This window comes from Mustelus asterias, chromosome 8 (genome assembly GCF_964213995.1).
Source record: "Mustelus asterias chromosome 8, sMusAst1.hap1.1, whole genome shotgun sequence".
In the NCBI taxonomy this organism is placed as follows: Eukaryota; Metazoa; Chordata; class Chondrichthyes; order Carcharhiniformes; family Triakidae; genus Mustelus; species Mustelus asterias.
This window is the reverse complement of record NC_135808.1, coordinates 74,585,290-74,612,626: the sequence shown is the minus strand read 5'-3', so window position 1 is coordinate 74,612,626 and position 27,337 is coordinate 74,585,290. Positions and strand designations below refer to the sequence as shown.

Below are 27,337 nucleotides of genomic sequence, written 5' to 3'. Positions count from 1 at the left end.
CTCGGTGTACCCCAACAGGCGCCAGAGTGCGGCGACTGGGGGATTTTCACATTAACTTCATTACAATGTTAATGTAAAGCCTACGTGTGACACGAATAAACTTTTAATTTAATGAAAACATAAGAATGACCTCCTTTTGTACTGGAAGATGTTTATATTTAGAATGGATACATTTGAACAGAAGTTTATGAAACATTCTGAACAATCTGTTTTGTGTTTCGCCCTAATTACTTAAAAATATTCCGACGCCCGTACACCATTTTGGTTTAAAGACGAGAAAATGTGGTTGCAAAATCTACACGCGCGCGCGCGCAAAAAAAAAGCCGTTAGTGGAAAAAAAACCAAAACCGTAACCATGGAGAAGCCACGGACCATCGGCAGGGAACGTTTATGAGTGGCCTTCCCTTCCGCCTCCTCCCACTCCGCCGCAGCCTCAGCCCCAGCCCAAACCGGCACCTCAGCAACATGACGCATTCAACCCCGAGCAAAGGACCCACCCCCTTCTCCGCTCCTCCTATTGGGTAATCACTCCCACGTCCTACTTTGGATTGGTCCCCTGGCACTGTCTGTCAAGTGACGTCACCGCACTTCCGTTGACCGGAAAGAGGTAGCGGGCGCCATTTTGTGTTTTTTTTAATTTGTTGAGGAGAGTACGTGTGTGTGCTTGGAAATATTTTTTAAAAAATATATATATTAAAGAGGCGTTTGAAATTCTGTGACTAAACCGCTCGGGTGGTAGGTTATCTGTGTTTTGAAAACCGTTAACGGTTGTGTAAAAACGGTACTTCGTTTCACCGACCGGCGCGCATTGATGTGGAGACCTTTTCTCCTGTGAGCGGGAGTGAGCAAGCAGCGAGATGGCTAACAAAACGGCCATTGGAAACCACCAGCAACAGCAGCAGCAAGCGGGGGGAAGTGTGAAGCCGGCTTCCTCCATCAAACAGGGCAACGTATTGCCGCTGTGGGGGAACGAAAAGACCATGAACCTTAACCCGCTCATCCTGACCAATATTCTCTCCTCGCCCTACTTCAAAGTGCAGCTCTATGAACTGAAAACCTACCACGAGGTGGTGGATGAGATCTACTTCAAGGTAAGAAGAAGGCCACTTCGGATTTTCTTTTAGGCCTCGGCCTCCTCAGCCGTTTCGTTTGTGCTGGTGAATTGGGCTCCGACGGCGGCGCCATGTTTGGTTTCTCCACACGGTCACGATGGGTAGGGACATTTGGACAAGGGCAGAATATCTAGAAAAAAAATAAGGAAGTGCTTTTTTTTACTTGCTCGACACAGTCGCCGCCGAATGGGCAAACGCTCTCTCTCTCTCATGTATATAAAAAATATTGGTTTAAACGCTTCTATTTTTCGAAAACCTCTTTGAGAATGACTCGCGGTCAGCTGGATGGGTTCTGAGTTTCTCTTACCGGTTTTTCCTGCTGCCAAGGCGGGTGAAATTCTGAAGAGCGGTATGGTAGTGCCAGATGATTTTTTTTTGGAGAAATCTGGCGAAACTGTACAGATCTTTAAATGTACAAGGGAATAATTATTTTTATTTTGGGTAGAATTATTTAGTCTTTCAATCTTAAGGTGTACAAGGCTGTGCACTTTCCCAGTATAAGTCCTGCTAGTATGAGAATCTGCTAGTCCAAATTAAGCACCACACAATAATTAAATTCTCTTTCTCCCCTCTCCCCAATTGGTCGAGATGCCATTGCTGGTGGGAGGTGTAATTGGTGGGACTAATTTTATATGTGAATCCATAGAGTTTTGAATGGTTACAGCATTGAAGAAGGCCATTTGGCCAGTCACGTTTGTACTGCAAGAGTAACATGATTAGTCCCACATCCTGCCTTTATGCGATAGTAAACCTTTTTTTCATCATGCCGTAACTGCCGCCTTAACTGCATCAAACATATATTCCCATGTTCCTCAAGGTCCTTTGGCTCCTGCACCCCCTTTAGAATTACACCCTTTATTTTATATTGCTCCTCCTTGTTCTTCCTCCCAAGATTAATCACTGCAAACTTTTCTGAATTAAATTTTATCTGCCAAGTGCCCCCCATTCCACCAGCTGATGTCCTCTTGAAGTTCATAGAAATCATAGAAACCCTACAGTGCAGAAGGAGGCCATTCGGCCCATCGAGTCTGCACCGACCACAATCCCACTCAGGCCCTACCCCCACATATTTACCCGCTAATCCCGCTAACCTACGCATCTCAGGACTCTAAGGGGCAATTTTTAACCTGGCCAATCAACCTAACCTGCACATCTTTGGACTGTGGGAGGAAACCCACGCAGACACGAGGAGAATGTGCAAACTCCACACAGACAGTGACCCGAGCCGGGAATCGAACCCAGGACCCTGGAGCTGTGAAGCAGCAGTGCTAACCACTGTGCTACCGTGCCGCCCAAGTTATGATGCATGACTTGCCCTTAGCAAATTGTGCTAGCTTTTCTTGATCCAAATTTACCCAAGTGATAATTTTATCTTGGATTATCACTGATTGGATTTATCCTTGCACCCTTTTTTGAGGTTTGTAATTCTCCAGTCTTCAGGCACAGCCTTGTCTCTAAGGAGGATTGGAAACTAATGAATGGCCTCTGCCATCACAATTTCCACCCTTCCTTCAATACCCTCAGATAAGTCTGATCCTGTTTTGGTGACATTTTATTTAAAGTGGTAATACCAAACTGGAATAGCCAGCAAGAGCATTTCTAGGGATATATCGCGGAAAAACATTTAATGATGTTGCCCTGTACTAACCATGTGTGGATAACAGGAAAGTTACACTGCCAGATTGGTAGAGTTGTAAATGCTATTGCATGTGTTTATTCTGAACCTGTTTTGCAGAATATTGGTGAGGAATTCTGTACGAAGCTGACCAGTTATTTTGAGTTGCTGACACTAGAAGTCATACTATATTATAAGTGTTTGTATGTAATATTGAAAGATTTAGTGGTTTGTTGATCTGTTGTATCTAGGGACATTTTTTCTTCCTTTATAGATTCATACTGAAAAAGAATGCTCCGCTAATTACAGATGGGCTATGTGATTCAAGTGGTGGACTCATATTTGTTTGAAAATATTCTGCTCTGAGCTATTTGAGAAGTGGGAAAAGTACCTTGGAGACTGATGCTTGTGTTACTGAAACTAAAATTATTTTAAGTCTCTGATACTTTAATCTTATCAGAAGAATGTTTATCCATAGATTTTCATTTTTTGGATATATTTAATTGGTCTGGGCCATGCCTCTTTGTTGGTACAATATTTCCAAATATTTTGTCAGCAATATAATTTTTTGTACAATAAAAGTGATGAGTTTTTTGTCTAAGGTACAGAGTGCATTTAACATAGCACAAATAGTGTGTAGTCTAAATCTCCTACTAAACATCCCAGGTTTCAAAATTCAATTTGAGATTGATAGAAATTTGAATTTCACATGCATCTCAGGGACTACTCTATCAAACTCCTTCAGAATCTTTCAGAATGTTTCAATGCGATCATCTCTCGTTCTTCTAAACTTGAGTATAGACCCAATTTACTCAACATCTCATCATAGAACAACACTGTCATCCCAGGAACCAGTCAAGTGAACTTTTGCTGTACTGCCTCCAAAGCAAATGTATCCTTATAATATGAAGACCAAAACTGCACAATTTTCATGTTGTGATCACACCAAAGTCCTATACAATTGTAGCAAGATGTCCTTATTCTTGTACTCCAATGTCCTTGTAACCAAGGCCAACCTGCCATTTCCCTTAATTACTTGCATGTTAACTTGGTGTTCTTTATACAAACACATTCAAGTCTGTCTGACCGTCAACATGTAAAAGTTGTATACCTTTTAAAAAGTACTCTTTCTATCCTTATCACAGTAAATAATTTCACTCCCCCATATTATACGCAATCTGCCATCCTGCTACCTACTCACTTAAGCTGACTGTATCTCTTTGTGGTCCCTTTGTGTTCTTCTCACAGCTTACATTCCCACCTAGCTTGGTATCATCAGCAAACACAGATACATTCTCTCGGACTTTTCAAGTCATTAATATAGATTGTATATAGCTGAGGTTCCATCACCGATCCTTGCTGCACGCCACTAATTTGTTTATCCTGCACTTTGTTCCCTGTCCATTAACCAATCCTCTATACATGCTAACCTTTTGTAAGAGACCCTATTGAATACCTTTTGGAAATCAAAAGTCTACTAGTTCCCCCGATCTACTCTATATCCTCAAAAGTTTAATACCTTTCGCTTTCATCAAACCATGTTGATCTTTGATCAAATGATTTTTTAAGTTGTTAAGACTTAAGATGACTATGTCAGGCTAACTGATCTGTAGTTCCCCGTTTTCTCTCTTGAATAGAGGTGTTATATTGCTAACTTCTAATCTGCTGAGGCTCTTCTAGAATTTAGGGAATTTTGAAAAATCATAACCATTGTATTCATCATCTCTGTAGCTACCAAATAAAACCCTATGATGTAGGCTGTTATGTCCAGGGGTTTTGTCGGTTTTTTGTCCTTTAAGTTTTTCTCTACTGATATTAGTTACATTAAGTTCCTTATTTTTAACTTCTTGGTTCCTCTCCTTTTCTGGTATGTAATTTGTATCATGTATTGTGAAGATAGAGACACTATTTATTTAGCGTTCTGCCATTTCTTCATTTCCACATGATAATTTCTCTTGTCATTGTCCCTAAGAGGGCTTTGCTTTGACTTGGCTTTGGCTTTAGTTCTACCTTTTTTATATATTTGTGAAAATACTTGGTTTGCTTTTATCTTTCTGACTAGTTTACTCTCTTTTGCCGTATCAGCTTTTAGGCCATGCTTTGGATGCTAAAACGTTCCTAATCTTCACACTTACCGCTATTCTTGGCAACATTATTCACCACTTCAGATAGATTGAGTGAACAAAGCTAGGGCAAATGGAACAAAAACAGAAAATGCCGAAAAATCTTAGCAGGTCTGACAGCATCTGTGGAGAGAGAACAGGGCTAACATTTTGATTGGATTTGCCCTGTCTTTTGTGTACAGGACTTAACTGGGCAATTTTCCACATTACCACTGTTGTAGCTCTACTGGAACAGCTTAGCTAGGAATGCAGTAAGTTCTGGAGCACAAGTTTTCAGTACTATTGCCGGAATATTACCAGGGTCCATAGCCGTTGCAGTATCCAGTGCCTTCAGCTGTTTCTTAATGTCACTTGAGTGAATCAAATTGGCTGAAGATTGACATCTGTGATGCTGGGGACCTCCGGAGGAGGTTGAGCTAGATTATCCAGTCGGCACTTCTGGTTGAAGATTGTTGCGAATGATTCAGTGTTACTTTTGCACAGATGTGCTGGGATCCACCATCGTTGAGGATGGGGATATTTGTAGAACCTTCTCCTCCAGTGAGTTGTTTAATTGTGCACCACCATTCACGGCTGGATGCGGCAGGACTGCAGAGCTTCAATCTGATCCATTCGCTGTGGGATCACTTAATTCTGTCTGTCACTTATGCTTTTTGGCATGTAAGTTGTCCAGTATTGTAGCTTCACCAGGTTGACACCTCATTTCTAGGTGTGCCTGATGTTGCTTCTGGCATGCACTCATCATTGAACCAGGGTTGATCCAATGGCTTCATGGTAGTGATAAAGTTGGGGAAATGCTGGGCCATGAGATTACAGATTTTGGCTGAGTACAATTCTGCTGCTGCTGATGGCCCACAGTGCCTCCTGGATGCCCAGTCTTGAGTTGCTAGATTTGTTCGATATAGTTGGCATGGTTAGTAAGTTTGCAGACGTCACCAAGATTGGTGGCATAGTGGACAGTGAAGAAGGTTATCTTGGATTGCAATGGGATCTTGATCAATTGGACCAGTGGGCTGACGAATGGCAGATGGAGTTTAATTCAGTTAAATGGGAGGTGATGCATTTTGGTAGATTGAACCAGGACAAGACTTATTCAGTTAATGGTAGAGCGTCGGGGAGAGTTACAGAACAAAGAGATCTAGGGGTACAGGTTCATTGCTCCTTGAAAGTGGAGTCACAGGTGGACAGAGTGATGAAGGCATTCAGCATGCTTGGTTTCATTGGTCAGAACATTGAATACAGGAGTTGGGACGGCTTGTTGAAGTTGTACAAGACATTGGTACGGCCACATTCAGAATACTGTTTTCAGTTCTGGTCACCCTATTATAGAAAGGATATTATTAAACTAGAAAGAGTGCAGAAAATATTTACTAGGATGCTATTGGGACTTGATGGTTTGAGTTATAAGGAGAGGCCAGATAGATTGGGACTTTTTTCTCTGGAACATAGGAGGCTGAGGGGTGATCTTATAGAGGTCTATAAAATAATGAGGGGCATTAATCAGCTAGATAGTCAATATCTTTTCCCAAGGATAGGGGAGTCTAAAACGAGGGGGCATAGGTTTAAGGAGAGAGATACAAAAGGATTCTGAGGGGCAATTTTTTCATACGCAGGGTGGTGAGTGTCTGGAACAAACTGCCAGAGGTAATAGTAGAGGCAGGTACAATTTTGTCTTTTAAAAAGCATTTAGACAGTTACATGGGTAAGATGGGTATAGAGGGATATGGGCCAAATGCGGGCAATTGGGACTAGCTTAGGGGTTTTTAAAAAAAGGGCAGCATGGACAAATTGGGCCGAAGAGCTGTTTCCATGCTGTAAACCTCTATGACTCCCATTCAGCACAGTGGTAGTGCCACAGAACACGACGGAGGGCATCCTCAATGTAAAGACAGGACTTTGTCTCCACCAGGACTGTGCGGTGGTCACTCCTACTGGTACTGCCATGGACAGATGCCTCTAAGCAGGCAGATTGACGAGGTTGAGGTCAAATATGTTTTTCCCTCTTATTGATTCTCTTACCATTTGTCACAGTCCCAGTTTAGCAGCTATGTCCTTTAGGACCTGGCCAACTCAGCCTGTGATGGTGCTACTGAACCACTCTTGGTGGTGGACATTAACGCCCCCCACCCAGAATACATTCTGTGCCCTTGCTGCCCTCAGTGCTTCCTGTAAGTGGTGTTGAACGTGGAGGAATGCCGACTCATCAGCTGAAGGGGGAATGGTACATGGTAATCAGAAGGAGGTTTCCTTGTTTGACCTGGTATCTTGAGACTTCATGGGGTTGAAGATTCGCAGGGCAATTCCCTCCCGACTGTATGCCACTATGTCTCTACCTCTGCTGGGTCTGACCTGCCGGTAGGACAGGACATACCCAGGAATGGTGATGCTGGTGCCTGGGACATTATCTGTAAGATATGATTGACTGTGAGTATGGCTATGTCAGACTGTTGCTTGATTAGTCTGTGAGATATCTCTTCCAATTTTGGCACAAACTCCCAGATTTTAGCAAGGAAGACTTTGCGGGGTCAACAGGACTGGTTTTGCCATTGTCATTTCCAGTGCCTATGCGATACAGGGTGGTCTGTCTGGTTTAATTTCTTTTTGTTTTGCCTTTAATTTGTAAAAGTAATTGTAGAGCTGCTTGATAGAGGTTTAATCAAAAATGGACACCAAGTCAAATGAGATTGATTTTTGCTGTTAGTTCATCTATTAAGAGTTTTAAAATGTAGTTGTTAAAAAATGTTATGAAGGAACATGAAGCTGGCATTTTAATACCATTTGAGGAAGAAACCATTATCTTTAAATTTTGCAGCTATAAAAAGACTGGACTGAGAAAGTAATAACCTCTTGGTATCCAAACAATGACAAATTTTATCAGTATATGCTTAAAATTTTAAGCCAGATTTGATCTTAATTGCTCCATAGACTAAAAAAGTAAATACATTTTTCAGACACGATTTCTCTTTCTTAAAACCACGTTGAGCTTGCTTGATCATTTGATTTTCTAAATGGTTAGTAAACCAAAATCCAGCACTTGCTGCAAGGAGTGGGATGCGCTCTTTGAGGGTAACTTCAAATACTCCCAGTTCTTTGACAAATTAATTTGAGTAAACATGGAAGAGCCATGCAACGAAGAATCAAAACATAATATGCAGTGATTACATTTATGACTTTGGACTTTGAATTTTTGTGCATGTCTCCAATGTACAAAAGGTGATTTGCTTTAAATGAATTTGACATGTTGAATTTTACATGTGGCAACTTTTTGTCTTGTGATGTATTCCACTGTGTCTTGTTCTACTACTAGCCAATAAAGATGAACTAGAGTTTGCTTGCATATACCTAACCAGTATAAACATATTTGCTTTGGTTGCAAAGGTAGGTTATTTTACTTTATACTGAAGTAGCTAAATCTTCTAATGATTTATTTTGTAAATTGCAGGTTACTCATATTGAACCATGGGAAAAGGGGAGCAGGAAGACTGCAGGCCAGACAGGCATGTGCGGAGGGGTAAGTAGAAGTACGTGCTTTATTTTTAAAAAAATCTCTCTCTCAAAACTATAAATATTTATCTGTTTGGAAACACTCAGTGCATCAGGTAGTATCTGTAGGGAGAGAAACAGTGTTAGCATTTTAGGTCAGTGACCTTTTATTAGAACAGGAAAATATTTGAGATGTAACATGTAAGAAGCAAGTGCAAAGATAGGGCCTTTCCCGATCTAATAAAAGGTCATTAATCTGAAAAGCTAACTTTGCTTTTCTCCACAGATGCTGCCTGAATTGCTGAGTATTTCCAGCATTTTCTGCTTTTATTTCTGCTATCCCTGTGGTATTTTGCTTTTGGCATTATGCTTACCTGTTTACTGACTTGGTTGCTTATTGGTTCGCCCTAACCCACCTTTTAGTGGCAACGTTAGTGATGATTTCTAAATGATTGCATTTCAGCCTAATCTAGTTGCTGCCAGCTCTGTTTTTAAAATAGTCTAATGTCTTCAATGCTTTGCAAGGTGTCACCATTTTGAGCTGGTTCACATTCAGTGCAACCTGAATGAGATGAACATTTTTGAGATTTGTGCATGCCCCGAGGATGGTGCAGTTTGATTTTTTGATTTCAGAGGCAGAGATCTTGTGACTGAATCTCAGAATGTCGTCTCAATCGCCCAGTATATCCCTTTCCACATATGGTAAAATTGTCACTTGCTTCAAGCTATGATTTTAAGATTCTCCTTTCTCCATCCCTTGTTACATTACCTCTATTGCCCTCCCTTGCAAGACAGTGTTCATTGACCAGGGGGAAACAACTGAAGTGAAAGTTTATTTGAATTGCCTACCACAATGTGATTAACTTGCTAATGAGTCAAAAAAATAGAAATCTGATTAACCATACCAAATTACAGAAGAACTAGGAACAGGAGTAGGCTATCTGGCCCCTCGAACCTGCTCCACCATCCAATGAGATCATGGCTGATCTTTTTGTGGACTCAGCTCCACTTACCCACCCGCTCATCATAACCCTTAATTCCTTTACTGTTCAAAAATTTATCTATCCTTGCCTTAAAAACATTCAATGAGGTAGCCTCAACTGCTTCAATGGGCAGGGAATTCCATAGATTCACAACCCTTTGGGTAAAGAAGTTCCTCCTCAACTCGGTCCTAAATCTGCTCCCCCTTATTTTGAGGTCATGCCCCCTAGTTCTTGTTTCCTCTGCCAGTGGAAACAACCTCCCTGCTTCTATCTTAGCTATTCCCTTCATAATCTTACATGTTTCTATAAGATCTCCCCTCATTCTTGTGAATTCCAGTGAGTATAGTCCCAGTCTACTCAGTCTCTCCTCATAAGCCAACCCTCTCAACTCCGGAATCATCCTAGTGAATCTCCTCCGCAGCCCCTCCAGTGCCACCATATCCTTTCTCAAGTAAGGACACCAAAACTGTACACAGTATTCCAGGTGTGGCCTCACCAGCACCTTCTACAGCCGCAACATAACCTCCCTATTTTTAAACTCCATCCCTCCAACAATGAAGAACAAAATTTCATTTGCCTTTTTAATTACCTGCTGCACCTGCAAGCTAACTTATTGTGATTCATGCACAAGGACACCCAGGTCCCTCTGCTCAGCAGCATGCAGCAATTTTTTACCATTTAAATAGTCCATTTTGCTGTTATTCCTACCAAAATGGATGACCTCACATTTACCAGCATTGTATTCCCATCTGCCAGACTCTTACCCACTCACTTAGACTATCTATATCCCTTTGCAAACTTTCAGTGTCCTCCGCACACTTTGCTCTGCCACTCATCTTAATATCATCTGCGAATTTTGACATACGACACTCGGTCCCAACTCCAAATCATCTATTTAAATTGTAAACGATTGCAGTCCCAACACTGATCCCTGCGGCACACCACTAGTCACTGATCACCAACCAGAAAAACACCCATTTACCCCCACTCTTTGCTTTCTGTTAGTTAACCAATCCTCTATGCTAATCCTCCATGCTAATACATTAATACATTAGATAATACGTGCAACTTATCTTATACAGCAGCCTTTGGTGCGACACCTTGTCAAATGTCTTCTAGAAATCCAGATACACCACATCCACAGATTTCCCATTGTCCACTGCGCACGTAATGTCCTCGAAGAATTCCACCAAATTAGTCAAACATAATCTGCCCTTCATGAACCCATTCTGCATCTTCCCAATGGGGCGATTAATATCCAGATGTCTCGCTATTTCTTCCTTGTTGATTGATAGATTCAAACATTTTCCCTACTACAGAAGTTAAGCTAACTGGTCTATAGTTACCCACCTTTTGTCTACCTCCTTTTTTAAATATCAAAATGTGGCATCACATTTGCGGTTTTCCAATCCGTGGGGACCACCAGAGTCCAGAGAATTTTGGTAAATTACCATAATTACTGGGTGATGGATAATATAGCTCACCTTGTACTGGCACACATTTCAGTAACAATTTTGTGTAGCATAGTTCTGACGATTGTGTGACTTGTCTGTAGCAGTTCCATTTTAACACACCTGATATGATCATTCCTGCTTTGTTTGACGCCTCCCCTTGATTTGCACTTGCAAGATTTATAGCTGACCATGGAGAAGTTAAAACAAAATAATAGAACAGCTCCTTCCACATATGGATGTAGGGAAGTTTAACTTCTAAATAATAATGAAATGTGCACGTCTTCCTTTAACATACAAATTAGGAATGCGGCGCTCAAACCTGCTCTGCCATTCAATAAGATCATGGCTGATGTGATTGTGGCCTCAACTCCACATTCCACCTATCCCTGATTAACCTCAATTTACCTCTGCTTCCACTGCCCTCGGGGGAAGAGAGTTCTGAAGATTCACGATCTTCTGAGGGGGGCTAACAATCTCATCTCCATCTTAAGTGAAACACCCCTTGTTTTTAAACTGTGTCCCTTCGTTCTAGTAATCTGCAATCTACTCTTATTATGGAATCCAGTTTTAAAAATTTTCTCATCACGGACAGAAGCTTCAAAGTATCTGTGAGTTCTTAATTGACTTGTCAGTCAGCTTTTGTGCCTGACCATTAGTTGAACTCATTGTTTTAGGAATGTAGAGCAATTACATGCTCTATCCTTAAAGGGGTATATACATATATTCTATTTTACACCACATGTCCCTATCCTTCTAAGGTGGCACACTGCTAATTAACATCAATGCTGCTAGAAATTTGCATGTGTTGGGTACATATGTAAAATAGTAGTTGAATGTATAGTTGTGTTTGATGTCCAATAAATCTACCATGAGGAAAGGTTTGCTAAGGGAGCACACAATTTATTTCTATTACAACAGCAGCAGCAATTTGTAATTAAAGAGCACTTACTTGAGCAAAATGTATCTGAGCTACGTAAAGCGTTGTTAGTACAAATGAACAAAGTCAGAGTTAGATTTTCATAAGCGCACTTAAGAAAGAGGAGATTTCAGAGCTTGGAAACTTACTAGTTAAAGGCATGGCCACACAGTGGTGGAGCAGTTTAAAATCAAGGATGTACATGAGGCCAGATTTAGAGGAACACTGGTGATTTTAAAACCAAGGCATTGCTTAGCCAGGAACCACCATAGGTTAGTATTACAAAAGCTGGAATTTCTGAGATAAAAACAAAAAATGCTGGAAATGCTGAGCAGGTCAGGTAGCATCTGTAGACAGAAACCAAGTTTAACTTTTCAAGTCAAGGTGACCTGATGAAAGGTCATCTCGACTTGAAATATTAACTGTTTCTCTCCACAGCCACAGCCGGCTGACGGTGGAGAGGCATGGGGAGTGAGTGGTGTGGTCAGTTGTGTCGAAGGTTGCAGATAAGTAGAGAAGGGAAAGGAGGGGTAGTTTACCTTTGTCACAGTCATGTAAGTTGCCATTTATGACTGATGAGAACTGCTTTGGTACTGCGGCGGGGAAGAATCGTGATTAGAGGGATTCAGATGTGGAGTTCTAGTAAAGTTGACTGTAGATTTGGCAGGTAACAGTGGATTTGCGGCTCTGTTGGGGGAGAGGTAGGCTCTGTTGATCTTCCTGTTGGCTTGGAGGTCAAGCTGGCATCTGGATATGCGTTTTTCTTCCATTCCTTTGTGTTGAACTGCACTTGGTTGGTTCAGCTGTTGCATTGATCAGTGGTTGCTGCTACTTTAACTTGTTACTTGCAGGGTGGATGCACATTGCTTCTTTCTCATCTTTTGTCACGTGGGATTTCTCAATGAATATGTACGTTCAATTTTCAACAGTGGAACCTTCATTCCCGCCCTTTTCACAATTTTAGCCAAATTTCTGATTACTTTCTTCTTTTCCAGTTGTTTTTCGAGCTTACAAATCTTTTCATTCGTCTCAGCAGCTACTCTGGTAAGTTGAGTTGTTGTCGTCTCTGTTATCCGCAGAACTCTCTTATAAGCATGATAGCTTCACCTGGGCATTCAGTTTGGAATGTTTCTTGCCTGGCCACTGATTGCTGTTTCAGTACATTTGTTAGATCCTCGGTGTGTTTTTCAGCATTCTTCTCATCTGCTTTCAAAGTCTGGATTTACTCTTCCATACTACACATTTCCTCAATCATGTTATTTAGGTTGGATCGGCTAATAAGTTTTGGTTATTAATTCGGCGTTCAAGCATCTCTTCTGATTCTGCAGCAATTTCTTCTCCTGTTCTATGTATTTTTCATGATGTTTACTAGAAATATCTGATGCTTGATGTTCCTCAAGTTTTAATTAAAGATCTATGTTGAATTTGGCTGTACAAATTCATCATTTACGCTTTTCAAGTATTCTATTTCCTGTGAGTGACACTCTAGTGTTCTCATTAGTTCTCATTTTTTCTTAAACTCCTCTTGAATGTGTCAAAGTTTCTACACTGATTTTCCCTTGGCAGAGTATAGTTCCTCTGTGCTATCCTTCAAGCTCGCATTCTGCAAGTGCACTCCTGCCAATTGTTCAGAAATGTCGCGCTCTTTTGTGACAACTTCTACCTTCACCTGCTGTTCTAGGTTCTTGATTTTTATTTCTTCATATATTTCTTTGGAAATGTAATGTTTTCCCAAGATTTCTTCCAAATGTGCAACTTTTTTTCAGTGCTGCAGTTTTTTTGCACTCTTGGCTTTTTCCCAGAATATTGAACATTCCTGAGTCTTCTCTGCCAACAGGTTCTTCAGTCTTTCAGAGTGGCATTAAATTCATTTTGTTTCACTTTGTAATTTTCCAGAGGAACAAACTCTGACACGATGGATCCTTGTAATGTGTGATGGTCTTTATCATTCACTGCCATCTGTTGGTACAGTTCAGGACACATGCCAGGGCCTTCAAGAAGACATGCACTTGGGGCTTCTGGACAGTTCCTTACCTCTCTGGTGCTCTCATGGAATTTATTCAGCTATAATTTTCACCCCTTTTACTGCTTTGCAGGGAGTTTTCTGTCTCTCTTTTTCAGCTGTGCAGACTCCTCGCACTTGAAGATTAAAATATTCATCAACGGCATTTAATATTTCATTGAACGTGGTTGAGGGCAATGCACTGCATTAAGATTACTTCATCACCAAGTTCACCTAATAAGTATAAAAGGTATCTGGACTACTTTAGGTTTTCTGTTTGGATCTGATGCACTCCAATAATTAAAACATTTCTTCTCCAGGACACCCAATTTTTCATTGGACTCGCTCCAGAGCCGAATCCAAACTGATTCATTAAGTTTGACTAAATCCACGATCATTTAATTTTTTTGCAGTTGCAGTTTTAAATGCAATTGCGTTTGCAGCTTTAAAATGGCTGTGCAGTAACTGATTTATTTCAGTTTTTCTTTCCACGATTGTCAGGTCTTGGCGGGCTCTTGTTGCACTGTCTTTTACTCAACTTTCTAACTGCAGGAAAGCTACAAAACAAGACGTCTGGGTCACTTGTGCTTTTTTAAATTGGAGAATTGTGCTGGAAGGTGATTTCATGTTCTGCCTTCAGTTTTTAAACTTTCTCTGGAGCCTTTTCTGGATTTCAAGGTAACGACACTGTTCCCTGAGGCAAAGGGAATTATTGCACACTCTGATTTTGGTGAGCACTACAATTTGGCGATAGTGAGCCTTCTGAATTTAAAAAAAATCAGTGGTTGCTTGGATTAGCATCCTGCCGACTTCTTTTGTTCAGTGGCTTATTTTTGCTGAGTAAAGTAGTGTTGAATTTTAACTTGTGCTTGATTTTAACTGAGCTGGACAATCATGGTGTTCCTGAAATGTTTAATTAATTGATTATTTCCCCTCTCTTTTTTTCCCCGATGAGCTCAGAGGCCATACATTGAGACTCCAATTTGGGCTTAGTTTTAACGACAGATTTCTTTCACGTGCTGTTTCTGAAACTGAATTACTTAAAGGGTTCTCAAAACTTGCTGCAGCCTGGAATTTTAAAAGATTTAGCTCACCCTTGCAGGCTTTGTCAACTTTGCAATCTGAGGCTAGACTTCTAAAGGAGATTCAATGGATCTTCTGCTGCAGAAAACATCTCTGCCTTCAACTTCCAGACCTTTCTCTGGAGTGTTTTCTGGAAAAAAATTTCTGTTGTGCCCTCCCAATTTTTCTGGGAGCTTCTTTCAGGTCAGAAAGGCATGTTGCAGTTATTAATCTTCTGGTGTTTCAGTTTGTCTCAGCATTTTAGAGAGGTCCTTGATTTTGATCCCATTGTTGCCGCCATGTTAGGCAGGTATTGGGGTTACAGAATGGTCTGTCTTAAATAAGTCTGTAGCTTTCTGTAGATTAGCTATAAGCCTTTAATTAACTACGTAATCTATTTACACACGCACAGTAAAGGGTACAAGCTAGAAGTTGTCTCCATGCTGAGGTCTAGATTGTCTCTGCTCAACACCACACTGACCCCTGTTTCTGGGTCATTTGCTTTCTTACATCACTGTGGGCGGTACTGTACTCAGTTCCTCATTAATCCTGTGTATACCAGACCCTTGTACTCCAGCTTTAGTGTTCAATTCCACAGACAGCACGTCCAACATGTAGCACTACCTGTAGTGTTGTTCTAGGTTGCATGCTGAAAGTCTCTGGATTGGGGCCTAAAACCTCAAACATCTGATTGAGGTTGGGACCACTACAACTGGGTCAAAACTGAATGATTAGGCTTAAAGAATTCCAAGTTTGTCGCAAATTTCAGCAATCTAGGGTCAATGACTGCATATAAAGGAAAGCTTTCCTGAATGTAGCCAAATTCTTTGTCTATTTTACAATTGTCCTAGTACTGCAATTTTATCCTTCTCTAATCTATTCAACTAGGTGAGATTTATTTACATTATTAAAAAAACACGAATCATAACTTCTCCAAACTGATATTTATGTCTCATGAAAATTGCCCTGTCTGGAGGCAGTATATTAACATTTGGTACTAACACTGCACACTGTATTCCATATGTGGCTGCACCTACGGCCACTACTAGCGACCTAGTCCAGCAAATTATCTCCTGAATATTGCTGAGTTTTTAAAAAGACGTATATCTATATAGTGCTTCTAATCACCACAGGGCACCCCAAATCTCTTTACAGCCAGCAAAGTAATTTTGAAGTGAAGTTGCTGTTGTGCTGTAGGAAATAAATATTTCTGTCTTGTTTCTCGCTAGCCTTCTTGCCTTTCTTTTTTGTTGGGTACCTGAAATCCCTTGCAGGGTCATAGAATAGTACAGCACAGAATGAGTTCAGTTTGGCCCCTCGAGTCTGCACTAGCATTTTCAAAGCGCAATCTAGTTAGGATTATCCAATGTCCTTGCAATGTTTTCTCCTTCAATTCCATTTTGAAGGCTACTATCGAATCTGCATTGATCACTCTAACAGACAATGCATTACAAATCCTTATTACTTATTATTGTTGCATAAAAGGGGTTTTCTTCATGTTCTTTTGCCAGTCAAATCTGTGATCAATGATTATTGATCTTACAACCACAGGAAACTGTTTCTCTACTTACTCTTATCTAAACCCTTCATGATTTTAAATCTCCCCTTGGTCTTCTCTGTTCTTAGGACATCAACCCCAGTTTCTGCATAATACTAATCCCTCATCACTGGAACAATTCTGGTAAATCGCTTTTGTACACTCCAAATTCTTCACGTGTAACCTAAGCTAAGGTATCTGGAGTTGGGCACTAGTGTTTATATACATTTAACATAACCATCTGGCTCTTGTACTCTGTCTATTTATAAAAGCCCAGAATACCATATGCTTTATTAACTGCATTGTTAACCTGTCCTGCCATCTTCAAAGAATTGTGCACAAGTACATTAGAGTCTCTGTTTTTGCTCCTCTTTAGCCCTTCTAATTTACTCCCAAGTTCATCTTGCTTGTCCTTAAAGTCAATACTTTGAATCTGTTGTTGTTGATTATGGATCAACGTGGGACCACATACAGCGAAATTATTGCTCCTTTTTGAATTCTCCGTAGCTATTTAATTGAATTTCAGCTAATTTATGTATATTTGCAGTATTGTTGATGATGTGAAAGCTGCCTGGTTCCGTTCTTGCATGCATTTTTTTGTTTGGCAATGTTGCTTATAGATGCATTTATTCCGCTGGCATTGGCTTCATGCCTGTTCACCCAAATAAAATATTATGGGTGAAGTTTTCTGTCCACCAACGGTGTGTTTCACTGTGGAGGAGGTGGCCTGCCATTGGCCAGCGGCAGGATCTCCTGGTCCCGCCACTGTCAACTGGGGTTTCCCATTGTATGCACCTCCCACTGCAGGGAAACCCGCAGCAGCGATTTGCCATCAGCAGGACTGGAAGATCTCACCAACAGGAACAACTGGAAAATTCCAACCTTCATATCTGCTGTTTAACCTTCCTGCTTCCCACTATTTCCTTCAGTTTGATCTAAATTAGATCTTGGAACTGCCAATAGCTGTACTCTGGTGTCTTGTATAACTAGATTTGATAGAGGTCTTTAATACAGTTGTTTCAGTTAGTTTAGGTGCTTTCCAGCTGTCTTTCTTAGCCCAATCTGATATTAAATGCTGCTTATACCATCTGAAAAGTTTGCCTTCTCCACAGCAATGTCCTTTAGTTGTCTGTAATTGTGAAAATTTTCTTTAATAAATTAAACTTTAAAAAAAGGGTTCTCATGAATGTATAGTTTATGAACTACATATATACAAAAATTAATTTGTTTTTCTTTTGACTTGGACTGACTAACTGTAATATCATTCCTACCTACATGTAAAGTTCCTTTCATCTGTTATTCTTCAAGGTATTAAAACTGCCAGCAATGATATTTACCATGCTTTCAGAATTCACATAATTGCTCTTTGGAACAACTTGCATCTGCACAATGTGCTATCAGAATATCAAATGAAAGAGTTAGCAAGGAAGGGAACACAATTGCTTAAGCATCTGCTTTATTTTGCCATCCTTTGCTTAAGTTACAAAAACTTTTAGAGGTATCCTCTCTTGGTATTTTTTATATCTGACAAGCTGCTGCTAATTTGCAGAGTACTTGACTGGTTCCTTCCAATTCACTCAGTGTAAGATAACTCATTAGAGGAAGTAATTAACAAGAAGAGTGAAGTGAAGCAAAGAATGATTAACCGAGGAAATATTGATTGCTGGTAAATATTTTAAATCATCGACTTGCATCCAAAGCGCGCAAATGTTGTATTCAAGCAAAGTAGTCTCAATGTGTTTGGAGTCAGTAGAAATATTTCAGTGACTTCTTTCAACCACTTCCTTTCCCAAAGTGACTTGAAGCTAGACATGCCACACTTTCTGTTCCTTTTGGCATGGTTTTGATTTTCCCATTGTAATGCTGTGTGGAGGAGTAGCGCAAAGTGGGAGAAAAACCGCGCATCACAAAATTGGCAACTGGACTGCTTGTACTAGCTCCCATCATTGTAACTCCTTCAGTAGAGAGTAGATACCCTGATTTGTTAGATTTCATTCTTTATAGCAAACAAAAGAGTTGAAGTGAATCAGATAAATAATGGATAACTTGCACGAAGGAATTACTTCAAAGAATGATTGAACTATTAAGGTCAGACAGCATCTGTGGGGGGAGAAACAAAGCAGTTAATGTGCAGGATTATGACCTTTCATCAGATCACAATAGGAGAGTTTTATTCACAAGGTGTCAGTATCACTGGCAAGGACAGCATTTATTACCCATCACTAATTGCCCATGAGAAAGTGGTGTTGAATTGTCTTCGTGAACCACTGTTCATTTGGGCAGGGACTCCCATAGAACAGTGGGGTGTTCCAGGATTTTGATCCAGCGTCAATAAACAGGTGGTGATATCTTTTCAAGTCCAAATGATCTGTGACCTGGAAATGGTAATGTTAGTTCCTATTTGCCCACTGCCCTGGTGCTTTTAGGTGGCAGGGTTTTGGAAGTGCTTTCAAAGAAACCTTGGGCGAATTGTTGGAGTGCACCTTGCAGGTGGCGCACAACTACCATGGTGTGTCAGTGGTGCACTGAATTAGTATTTAAGGAGATGGCTTGGGATTAATTAAGTAGGCCGCTTTGCCATGGATGGTGATGAGCATTTGAATATTGCTAGATATGCAAATACTAACTCAACAGGCAAGTGGAAGATATTCTATTATACTCAGTCATGCTTGTAAGTGGTAGGAGGCTTTGGGAAGTCTGAAGGTAAGTCACCAAGTGCAAATATCCAGTCTTTGATCTGTTCTTGCAATCGTAGTATTTTTATGTGGCTGGTCCAGTTAAGTTTCTGGCCAGTGGTAACCCAGACAGTGTTGATGTTGGGGGATTCAGCAATTGTAATGATATTGAATGTTGAGGGAAAATGGTGACACCCTCTTACTGGGGCTGATTATTACTTAATATTTGTGCTCTGTAGATACCAATAGCCACCTAGCCCATTCAGTTGCTTCCCTGATGGGTCAATCTTTCTCACCTTGCCTCTGATCCATGTATGCTGTTTCTAGAAAATAAAATTGAGTGTAATAAAATTCTGTGTAAACACTTGTACAAAATTCTCTTCGAATTTTTATTTCAGGTACGAGGTGTTGGAACGGGAGGCATTGTTTCCACTGCCTTTTGTCTACTGTACAAGCTGTTTACCCTGAAGTTAACTCGTAAACAGGTGATGGGCCTAATAACACACACTGACTCTCCGTACATCCGGGGTTTAGGCTTCATGTATATTAGGTATGTCTTTTTTATAAGCAATCCTTAAAATACAGATATCTAAAGCTTGGTTACATTCCTGATACTTTTGTCAGCTACTTGATGGTTAATTTTAACTGCTAAATGTAATATGGTAGTTTGCTATTTTAAATAACATGGTTGGCTGAATGGCGCTTCAGACAAGTTTCTGTTTAAAATGTAGGAATCATTTTCCGTTGTGAGGGAGTTTCTTCATTTTATTAGTGAAGTAACAGTTCACCTGAAGGTGGGATCTAGATGTTTCAATTTGAAAGTAATGAGTTAGTTACGTTCTTTCAAATTGATTCTTAGCTGAGCTGTTACTTGGGCTATTCATTGCCATTGATGTAGTGATTAATTCAATTGACATTTAGCTTTGAGCACTGGTCTAATCAAGAGAGACTTTACACTTGATATGTAAAGTGATTTGAAACTTTGTATGCTTTCATTCGGTTTGCAAAAAGAAATGCGATTTTGAGAAGTGTTCTTAAAGATGTTTTCACATTTTAAAAAGTGCAGCTAACTACGTGTGCCCCTCTCCCACTATTATCTGTATAAGGAAATGGAAGGGCACCCACTGCCTCACTCTGGTAAAATTAGATATTCTAAATTTGACAATCTCATGCATGCACAATGAATTTGCCAGTTCTAATTGTGTTTATTGTGACATGGCTCCAGCTGAGGCTGCAAATTGGAGAGGACAATATAGCTCCAATCTGCAGAAATTAAAATTGCAATGTAAAAGAGATTTAACGTGCAAATAAGTGATATTTCTTTGTCCAGTGTTTTCTGTATATTTGTAACATCTTGAATGTTTATTTTATTCTAAAGGTACACACAGCCCCCAGCTGATTTGTGGGATTGGTATGAACCTTTTTTAGATGATGAAGAGGTATGTTGGCAAGGATTGTGGTTTTCATTGACTTTGGGCATAGTGGAGTAAGAATTGGTGTTCAAATTAATTTTAGATGAGACTTTATGTATTGAATCTCCAATTTATAGATGTAAATATTTGTATTTCTCTGTGAAGAATAGCATTTTAAATCTGGTTTCTCGCTGCCATGCTAATTATGCACAGACTAAATTGTATTTTGTTCATATTGTCCTGGGTGATGTGACTTAAATATTTTTTGATGAATTGACTAATCCCATTTAGAATCAAATGCCATGCTGCTAGTGAATCTCCTAAACCACTGACCTTCTATCGTGGAATCCTGCAGACTTGAATTCACGGTAACCTAGGGCTGACTTCTGCTGATGCATATTATAGAGACTGCTGTGCCACAGTACAGTTTAATTTTTTTTTACAGGAATTAGAGGGAGATCTTGGGGTGCTGTTATATTTATGTTCTTTATATCACAAATATATATTGTACCGTATTCACCAGGGTATGATCACTGCCGCAAATCCAACCCAAGATATGTTCCCTTTGGAGTGTGCAGATACTAAACATGCAAAAATAAAGGGCAGGGTAAGAGGTTAATTGAACCTTTCCTGGCATGGTGTAACTTGACCACATTGTCACTTCTAGCTCTTTGTACTCCCAACAGTTGCTCACATAGAGACAAACTCATAGGCTAATTTAGGGAGAAACTGGGAGGTTCATTTTCAAAAATTCAGCTAATTTGAAGCAATCACAGTGACTGGTAAAGCTGCTACAGTTTGTATGTCGCAATGTTTATCATTCTTGGAAGCTCAACCAGCGCTCTTCAGAATGCATATAACAAATCTGCACCTAAATAAGAACGAGAAGCAAGAGTCAACCATATGGCCCATCAGCAGATGCCAGCAACTTAACTACAATATGATAGTGAAAAGTACTGTCGCATAATTAATGTTGACTTAATGGTAGCATTTTTGCTATTGATGTGAAAGGTTATGGGTTCGTGCCCTACTTTAGAGACCTAAGCACATAATCAAGGTCGACACTTCAATGTTATATTAAGAGAGTGCTGCATTTGGACGTCCTGCTGTTAGAATAAAGCATTAAATTGAAGCTCTCTTTCTGAGGTGACTATGAAAAGAGCAAAGGTGTTCTCTCGTGACGTGTTCAAAGTCACCAAAACAGATTTTTTGCCCATGTATCTCATTGATGTCAGTGGGAAGTTACTGTGCACAGTTTGGCTCACGCATTTTCTTCTTCTTCAATGGTAATTACACTTCCAGAAGTACTCGTTAGTGGTAAAGCACATTGAGATGTCCTGAGGTTGTGAAAAAAAAATAACATAGGTAAAAGTGTTATATATTTTTGTAGCTTGAATTTAATGTCCCCTAATTATCCCTGCTTCATCTACTTCAAATAGTTAAACCTTATTTGAATGACATTAGCAAAGCATAAATTTCAGTGTAAAAGATACCAGTTTCTTGGTCTGCCATAACCAGTTTAATGGCTCTTGGTTTATCAGTTCAGGAGTCTTCCTGAAGTTTTTCTAGGGTCTCAATGTCTGTACTGTGTGAGCAGACCAAAACTAGATCCAATATCTGTGAAGTAGTCTGGCTACATGTTTGCTGCACTTGTCAATGTTAAAAGACATCTGACAGGAACAGACACATTTCCCACTGTATCAAGATCCTCCTCCAATCTATTATTTTCTTCTTAAGATCCATACTTAAATGGTTGTATCATCCACAAACTTGTGGATGGTTCTCCATCACAATCAAAATTAGAAAGAAGTGAATGTTATTCTAAACTTGTATAGAACCTTAATTAGACCACACAGTAATGTGTGCAGATCTGGTCACCATATTATTAAAGGGTGTATATGGAGAGGCTGCAAAAGAGGTATTACCAGAAATGCTTGGACAAAAGAAGATACAGGCTGGGTCTCTTCTCTCTTGAAGAAAGAAGATTGAGGGGGTGGGTGACTTAATGGATGTCTTTAAAATTATGAAAGGTTTTGATAGAGTGCATATGAGGGAAAAGGAAATAGATGCTTACAATGGTAGAGTTGGATGAGAAAAGATGGGAAGGGGTTTAATGGAGCATAAAAAACTGGTATGGACTGGCTGGGCCAAATGGCCTGTTTCTGTGCCATAGATCCTATGTGATCCTTTGATGCATGCATTCAGTTCATTACTAAAGGTGGTGAGCAATTCAGTGAACCTCAGATCTTTATAAACTGTGCCTGAGTTTGCAACAACTACCAGATTGTTAACCACTTTCAACTTGTCCATAACTATTCAAGTCGTATTTATTTTTCAACTTAACAATACTTAGAAAATCCTGAATGTAAAGCAGATTCACAGTCTGGTCTGGAAACTGAATGCATTATTATTTAAAATTTTACTGGATAGCTTTTTGCCAGACTAAATCTTAGGCTTGGTGAATTCAAATTATTTGCACTTCATGGAAAAGTGCTATTTTGTGCTGCACCAAGATTTGAATTGCTTTACATTTTATACAAGTTCATTTTTTAACTTGATAGGCTACAAAAAATTGAGTGCAGGTTACCATTATGCCGAGAGTGTTTTCGTGAGGTATGTTGGCATCTAATTTTGAAACTGATTGCATTTTTAAAGGGAAAAAATTACAATTTTGTTTCAACTCCTGGAAAAAGTATATTAATATAAAGTTTAGACTGGTTATCAGAGGGCAATGGTGGCTATTTGCAACAATGGCCTATTCAACTTATTTCCCATCCCTAACAATTGCAAGCTTTCTAACAGAAACAAAATAGCGCAAGAGACTATTATGAGCAGAAGCAATAAATGGAACATGGTATCTGGTTCTGGTGCAATCTCTGTCTTCCATGAAATATCTGAAAAAACTGGATCTTTCTTTGAATTCACATATCTCAAGTTTCTACATTTAACATGTAGCAAATAGATTGCTTAAGATCTGAACTAAAGCATTTCCTACTTTTATGTTGAAAACTACTTGTAGAGCTATTCTTCATTCCTGCTTAAGGTTATTAATTTAAAGTCTTGATTTGGTTGCTTTTGTAATTTTTTTCTAACTATAACGGTAAATTTCTTAAAACAAATGCACACTTAAACCCATGCTAATGTATCCAGCTAATTTGTAGGGTGTATGAAATCATTTTTCTTGGGAAAAGGAAGAAAGAGATAATATAGTAGAAACTATTGATCAGCTTCTAGTGATGAAGTGCTGAGTAGTCCCCATTTTTAGAATATAAATGCTATTTCCGTGTACCTAGATAAATGCAGTGATAAAGGGTGTTGAGTTCAATTGACCGCTATAATTCAGTATCTTTGATCGACTTAAGTAATATTACCATCCCTGTCACGGACCTTTTAAAATGTACCCACTTGTGTCAACAAAAATATTTGTAATGCATTCAAAAGAACATGATTTTTCAGAGGATAAATTTGATTTTATTTTCTCTCTCCATTTCATGTATACACAGTGAGTTGGTAGTATTGGACATGTTTTGAGTAGCACACTGAAGTACACTGTTACAACACGAAGCTGCCATTCTGCCTGTGATTACATCTGTCTCCATCAAAACTTTAGATTTGAGCCTGAGTTTAATAAAGCTCTGAGACTGCCAGCATTAAGCTAATTGCCCTGTTTTCTTCTTTAGATCTTCATTGGCAGCAGGTGAATTTGGAAATGTAGCTGAGCAACACTATTGATTAATGTGTGTGAGTGCAAGCGCTTATTTTATGTTTAGACTGTCTTTTTTGTTTTTCTAGCCTAATAAAATCTGATTTTCCTGTGTGCTTGCACTGTAGGTGGAAACTGACAATAGCTGACTAACATGTCCTGAGCTGTGAGAGGGCATGGCAAGGAGGCAATCATGCGGTAATGACCCTTTTCCAAAGACAATGGTCATTGTGGACTATACAGTTTCAAAATATATTATATTGAATGTTAATTGATTATACCTCACTGCTTCATGGCAGTTGGTTTGCTATTGCTTCAAAAATTGTTTTAATGTTAAGTGAGGATCACAACATACAAGAAGAAAATTGAACGGCTTGCCGACAGTTTTCAAATTTAGCTATAATCCTTGTAGCTACATAAATGTTAATCAATTTGTGCTGCTGGTGCACTAAGTAATTTGTTTAAAAAGCCTATCTGGTTTTGAAGAGATTGGTTGTGGGAGGTTTTTCCAAGCAGGGTGATTAAAATTCAGCCTTAGATCAAATATTGAGGGGGTTTTATTATGTCAGTTCTAGGAGAAATGGTACCTATTATTTTGCAGATACATGCAAAACAGTTTGCATAAGCTGTTAGTGGTATTACAGAAGTTCCAATAGGAACAGTCTAATTTTTAACCATTTTATTACAGGCATCAACATTAATTTTGGGATAGGCTTCAAAATTTTGCAGGTAGAACTGCATGTGAAAATGAGTAGTTTACATCAAAGGTAGTACATTCTTCTTAAAAAGCAGGGGTTTGTGAATATTTCACATGCTAACACAAATGTGAAGAGTGAAAAATCTGTTTTACCAATAGTATGTTCTTATTGTGTTTTTCAGGAACTTGATGTAAAGGCTGGAGGAGGATGTGTCATGACAATAGGAGAAATGATTCGTTCTTTCCTTACTAAACTGGAATGGTTCTCTACCTTATTCCCAAGGATCCCAGTTCCTGTTCAAAAGAATTTGGACCAGTATCTCAAAACTCGACCAAGGAAAATTGCCAAAAAGGATGGGAAGGATAGTATGGAAGAGCCAGAACGTCTTTCAGAGCGCAGACATTCGAGGTAATGCATTTGGATTATTTAAATATCACACATTTAAAATGCTATTTTTAAAACATTTAGAATTTTATGGCAATTTATTGACTTGTCTTTCAGGTCACCAAGAAGATCTCTTACCCCACGCAAATCTCCTAGGCGATCTAGAAGCAGAAGTCGTCATAGAGAAGGCCATGGATCTTTTGGTTTTGACAAGGAATTGGAAAGAGAAAGAGAACGACAGAAAAGGGAACGAGAGCAAATTAAAGACAGAGAGCGAAGTGAGAAGGATAGACATAAATCTAGAAGCACAGATAGAGGCTTGGACCGCAGACGAAGCAGAAGCAGAGACCATCACAGAAGTCGAAGCAGAGATAAAAGGAGTGATAAAAAGGATAGAGATAAAGAGAGGGAGAAGGAAAATGAAAGAAGCAGAAGGCGAGAAAAAGATTACGAGAAAGACAAAGAAAGAGTAAGTGATAGAGATAGGGAAAGAAATGTTGAGAAAGAATCGAGATCTAAAGATCGAGATAAAAGAAGCCAATCAAAGACAGAAGACAGAAAACGTAAGGAAGAAAGAAGAGAAAAGGATGAAAAGAGGCATAAAGATGATAAAAAGGAATCAAAAAAAGATAAAAGGCATAGTCGAAGCAGGAGCAGAGAGAAAAGACATAGAAGCAGTAGTCCTGGCAGGGGTCGTGTCAGCAAACGTAGTAGAAGCAAAAGCAAAGAGAAATCTAAACACCGAAATGAACATAAAGAAAAATCAAACAAAAGAAGTATTAGCAGAGAAAGGACTGATGAGAATGATGGTGAACGGATAAAGAAGCAGCGTAGTCATAGCAAAGAGAAAGCTCGCAAGCGCAGTCGAAGCAAAGAGCGATCTCACAAACAAAGTCATGGTGATGGTAAGGACCATTCAAGCAAACCAAGCCACAGAAGTCTCAGTACAGAAAGAGATGACAAAAGCAATGCAGAAGGATTGTTGCAAGGCAATACCACTGATGATGACTGAAATATTACTAAAATCTTTAATTGTACAGTGAATAAATCGTTTTGCTTTTGAACATTTTTCTTTTTTAAAAATTGAATTATGCTATGGCTAGGATAAACACATGTCTTCAAATTCCTGTAGCCTGCAGATGATATTTCCTGTTTGTAGGAAGTGCCTTTGGTAACCAGCTGTTCAACTTACCATTGTAATCCAAGACCAACTTTATTCTGTACAATGTAGTTGATACAGATTTGTTTTGTTTGAAATAATGTTTTTGCAAGTATACTATGTACATATGTTCTAAGAGTTTTAATCATTGGCACAACTGCCATGTTGGTTCATTTTGTATGATGGGCAATAAACTGCCAGTACTTAAAACTGATGTGTTAATATACTGATACCATTTATGTTTGGCATATACATGCCCTGTAGTAGATATTCCTAAATTCAGCAACATTGTACTGGTTTTTAGTTCCTATTTAATATGAGACCTTGCAAATCTTTGAGGAAAATAGTGGATGATGGCATCTTGGGGAAATTAAGTTGACACACACTAAAATTGGTGTTTCTCTCCATGGCATTCGTGCAAATATTTTGCATAGAAACAGTAACACTTAAAAAGCAGATCTAGATTTCAGTGTGTGGATAAGAAAGATACAAGCAGCTGCTTAATATTATGGTGTTTTGCTTATGCAATGAATTCCTTGCCAGGCGTACTTTAGGTCTTGCACTTTTGTCTTGTAGCTTGACTAATTTAATATGTTTATTTTCTTTTAGTATGATTCAGAACATGTTGAGCTCTGTCATTTGACCATCAGCATGGATCAGTTCAATTTTTAAGTTTTATTGGATTTAATATAGTAATTTCGAACTTAAAATACATTTTTATAAAGCCAGTTTACATTTTGGGTTACATGAGGAATACATTGATACATTTTAAGTGTTTTTTGGAATTTGTTGTGAAAGACTTCTAATGGTTGAACCAGTCTCTTTTTGGTTCCTAGGATTCATTTGAGTTTGGGAAGAGCTCTGCATATTGTGGTATACCAAAAGCTTTCATTATAACATTAGTAAAAGTTTGCTTGATCTTGTGAAGAGAATTTATGATTTTGGAGCTTTTTGGGAAACGTATCTAAATTGACCCAATGTACGAATATCAATCAGTGACATAAATAAATGCAGGATTT

The 27,337-nt window shown here is 39.2% G+C and overlaps 1 protein-coding gene across 5 annotated transcripts; it reads left to right on the top strand.

The window, feature by feature from the left end:
* The first annotated feature begins 553 nt into the window (after positions 1–553).
* prpf38b (pre-mRNA processing factor 38B) lies at positions 554–27,337 on the top strand. Of its 5 annotated transcripts, none has more exons than XM_078218208.1 (6): positions 554–1,091; positions 8,293–8,371; positions 19,361–19,512; positions 20,341–20,401; positions 24,957–25,183; positions 25,277–27,337. In XM_078218208.1, exons 3-6 carry the CDS (start codon positions 19,451–19,453, stop codon positions 26,169–26,171), a joined length of 1,245 nt encoding a protein of 414 aa, XP_078074334.1. In that variant the 5' UTR covers positions 554–1,091; positions 8,293–8,371; positions 19,361–19,450; the 3' UTR covers positions 26,172–27,337. The 5 variants fall into 5 exon arrangements, with proteins under 5 accessions (XP_078074334.1, XP_078074333.1, XP_078074335.1 ...); XM_078218207.1 differs by having other exon boundaries at positions 596–1,091; positions 8,293–8,361; XM_078218209.1 differs by lacking the exon at positions 554–1,091 and adding an exon at positions 12,682–12,730 and having other exon boundaries at positions 8,334–8,371.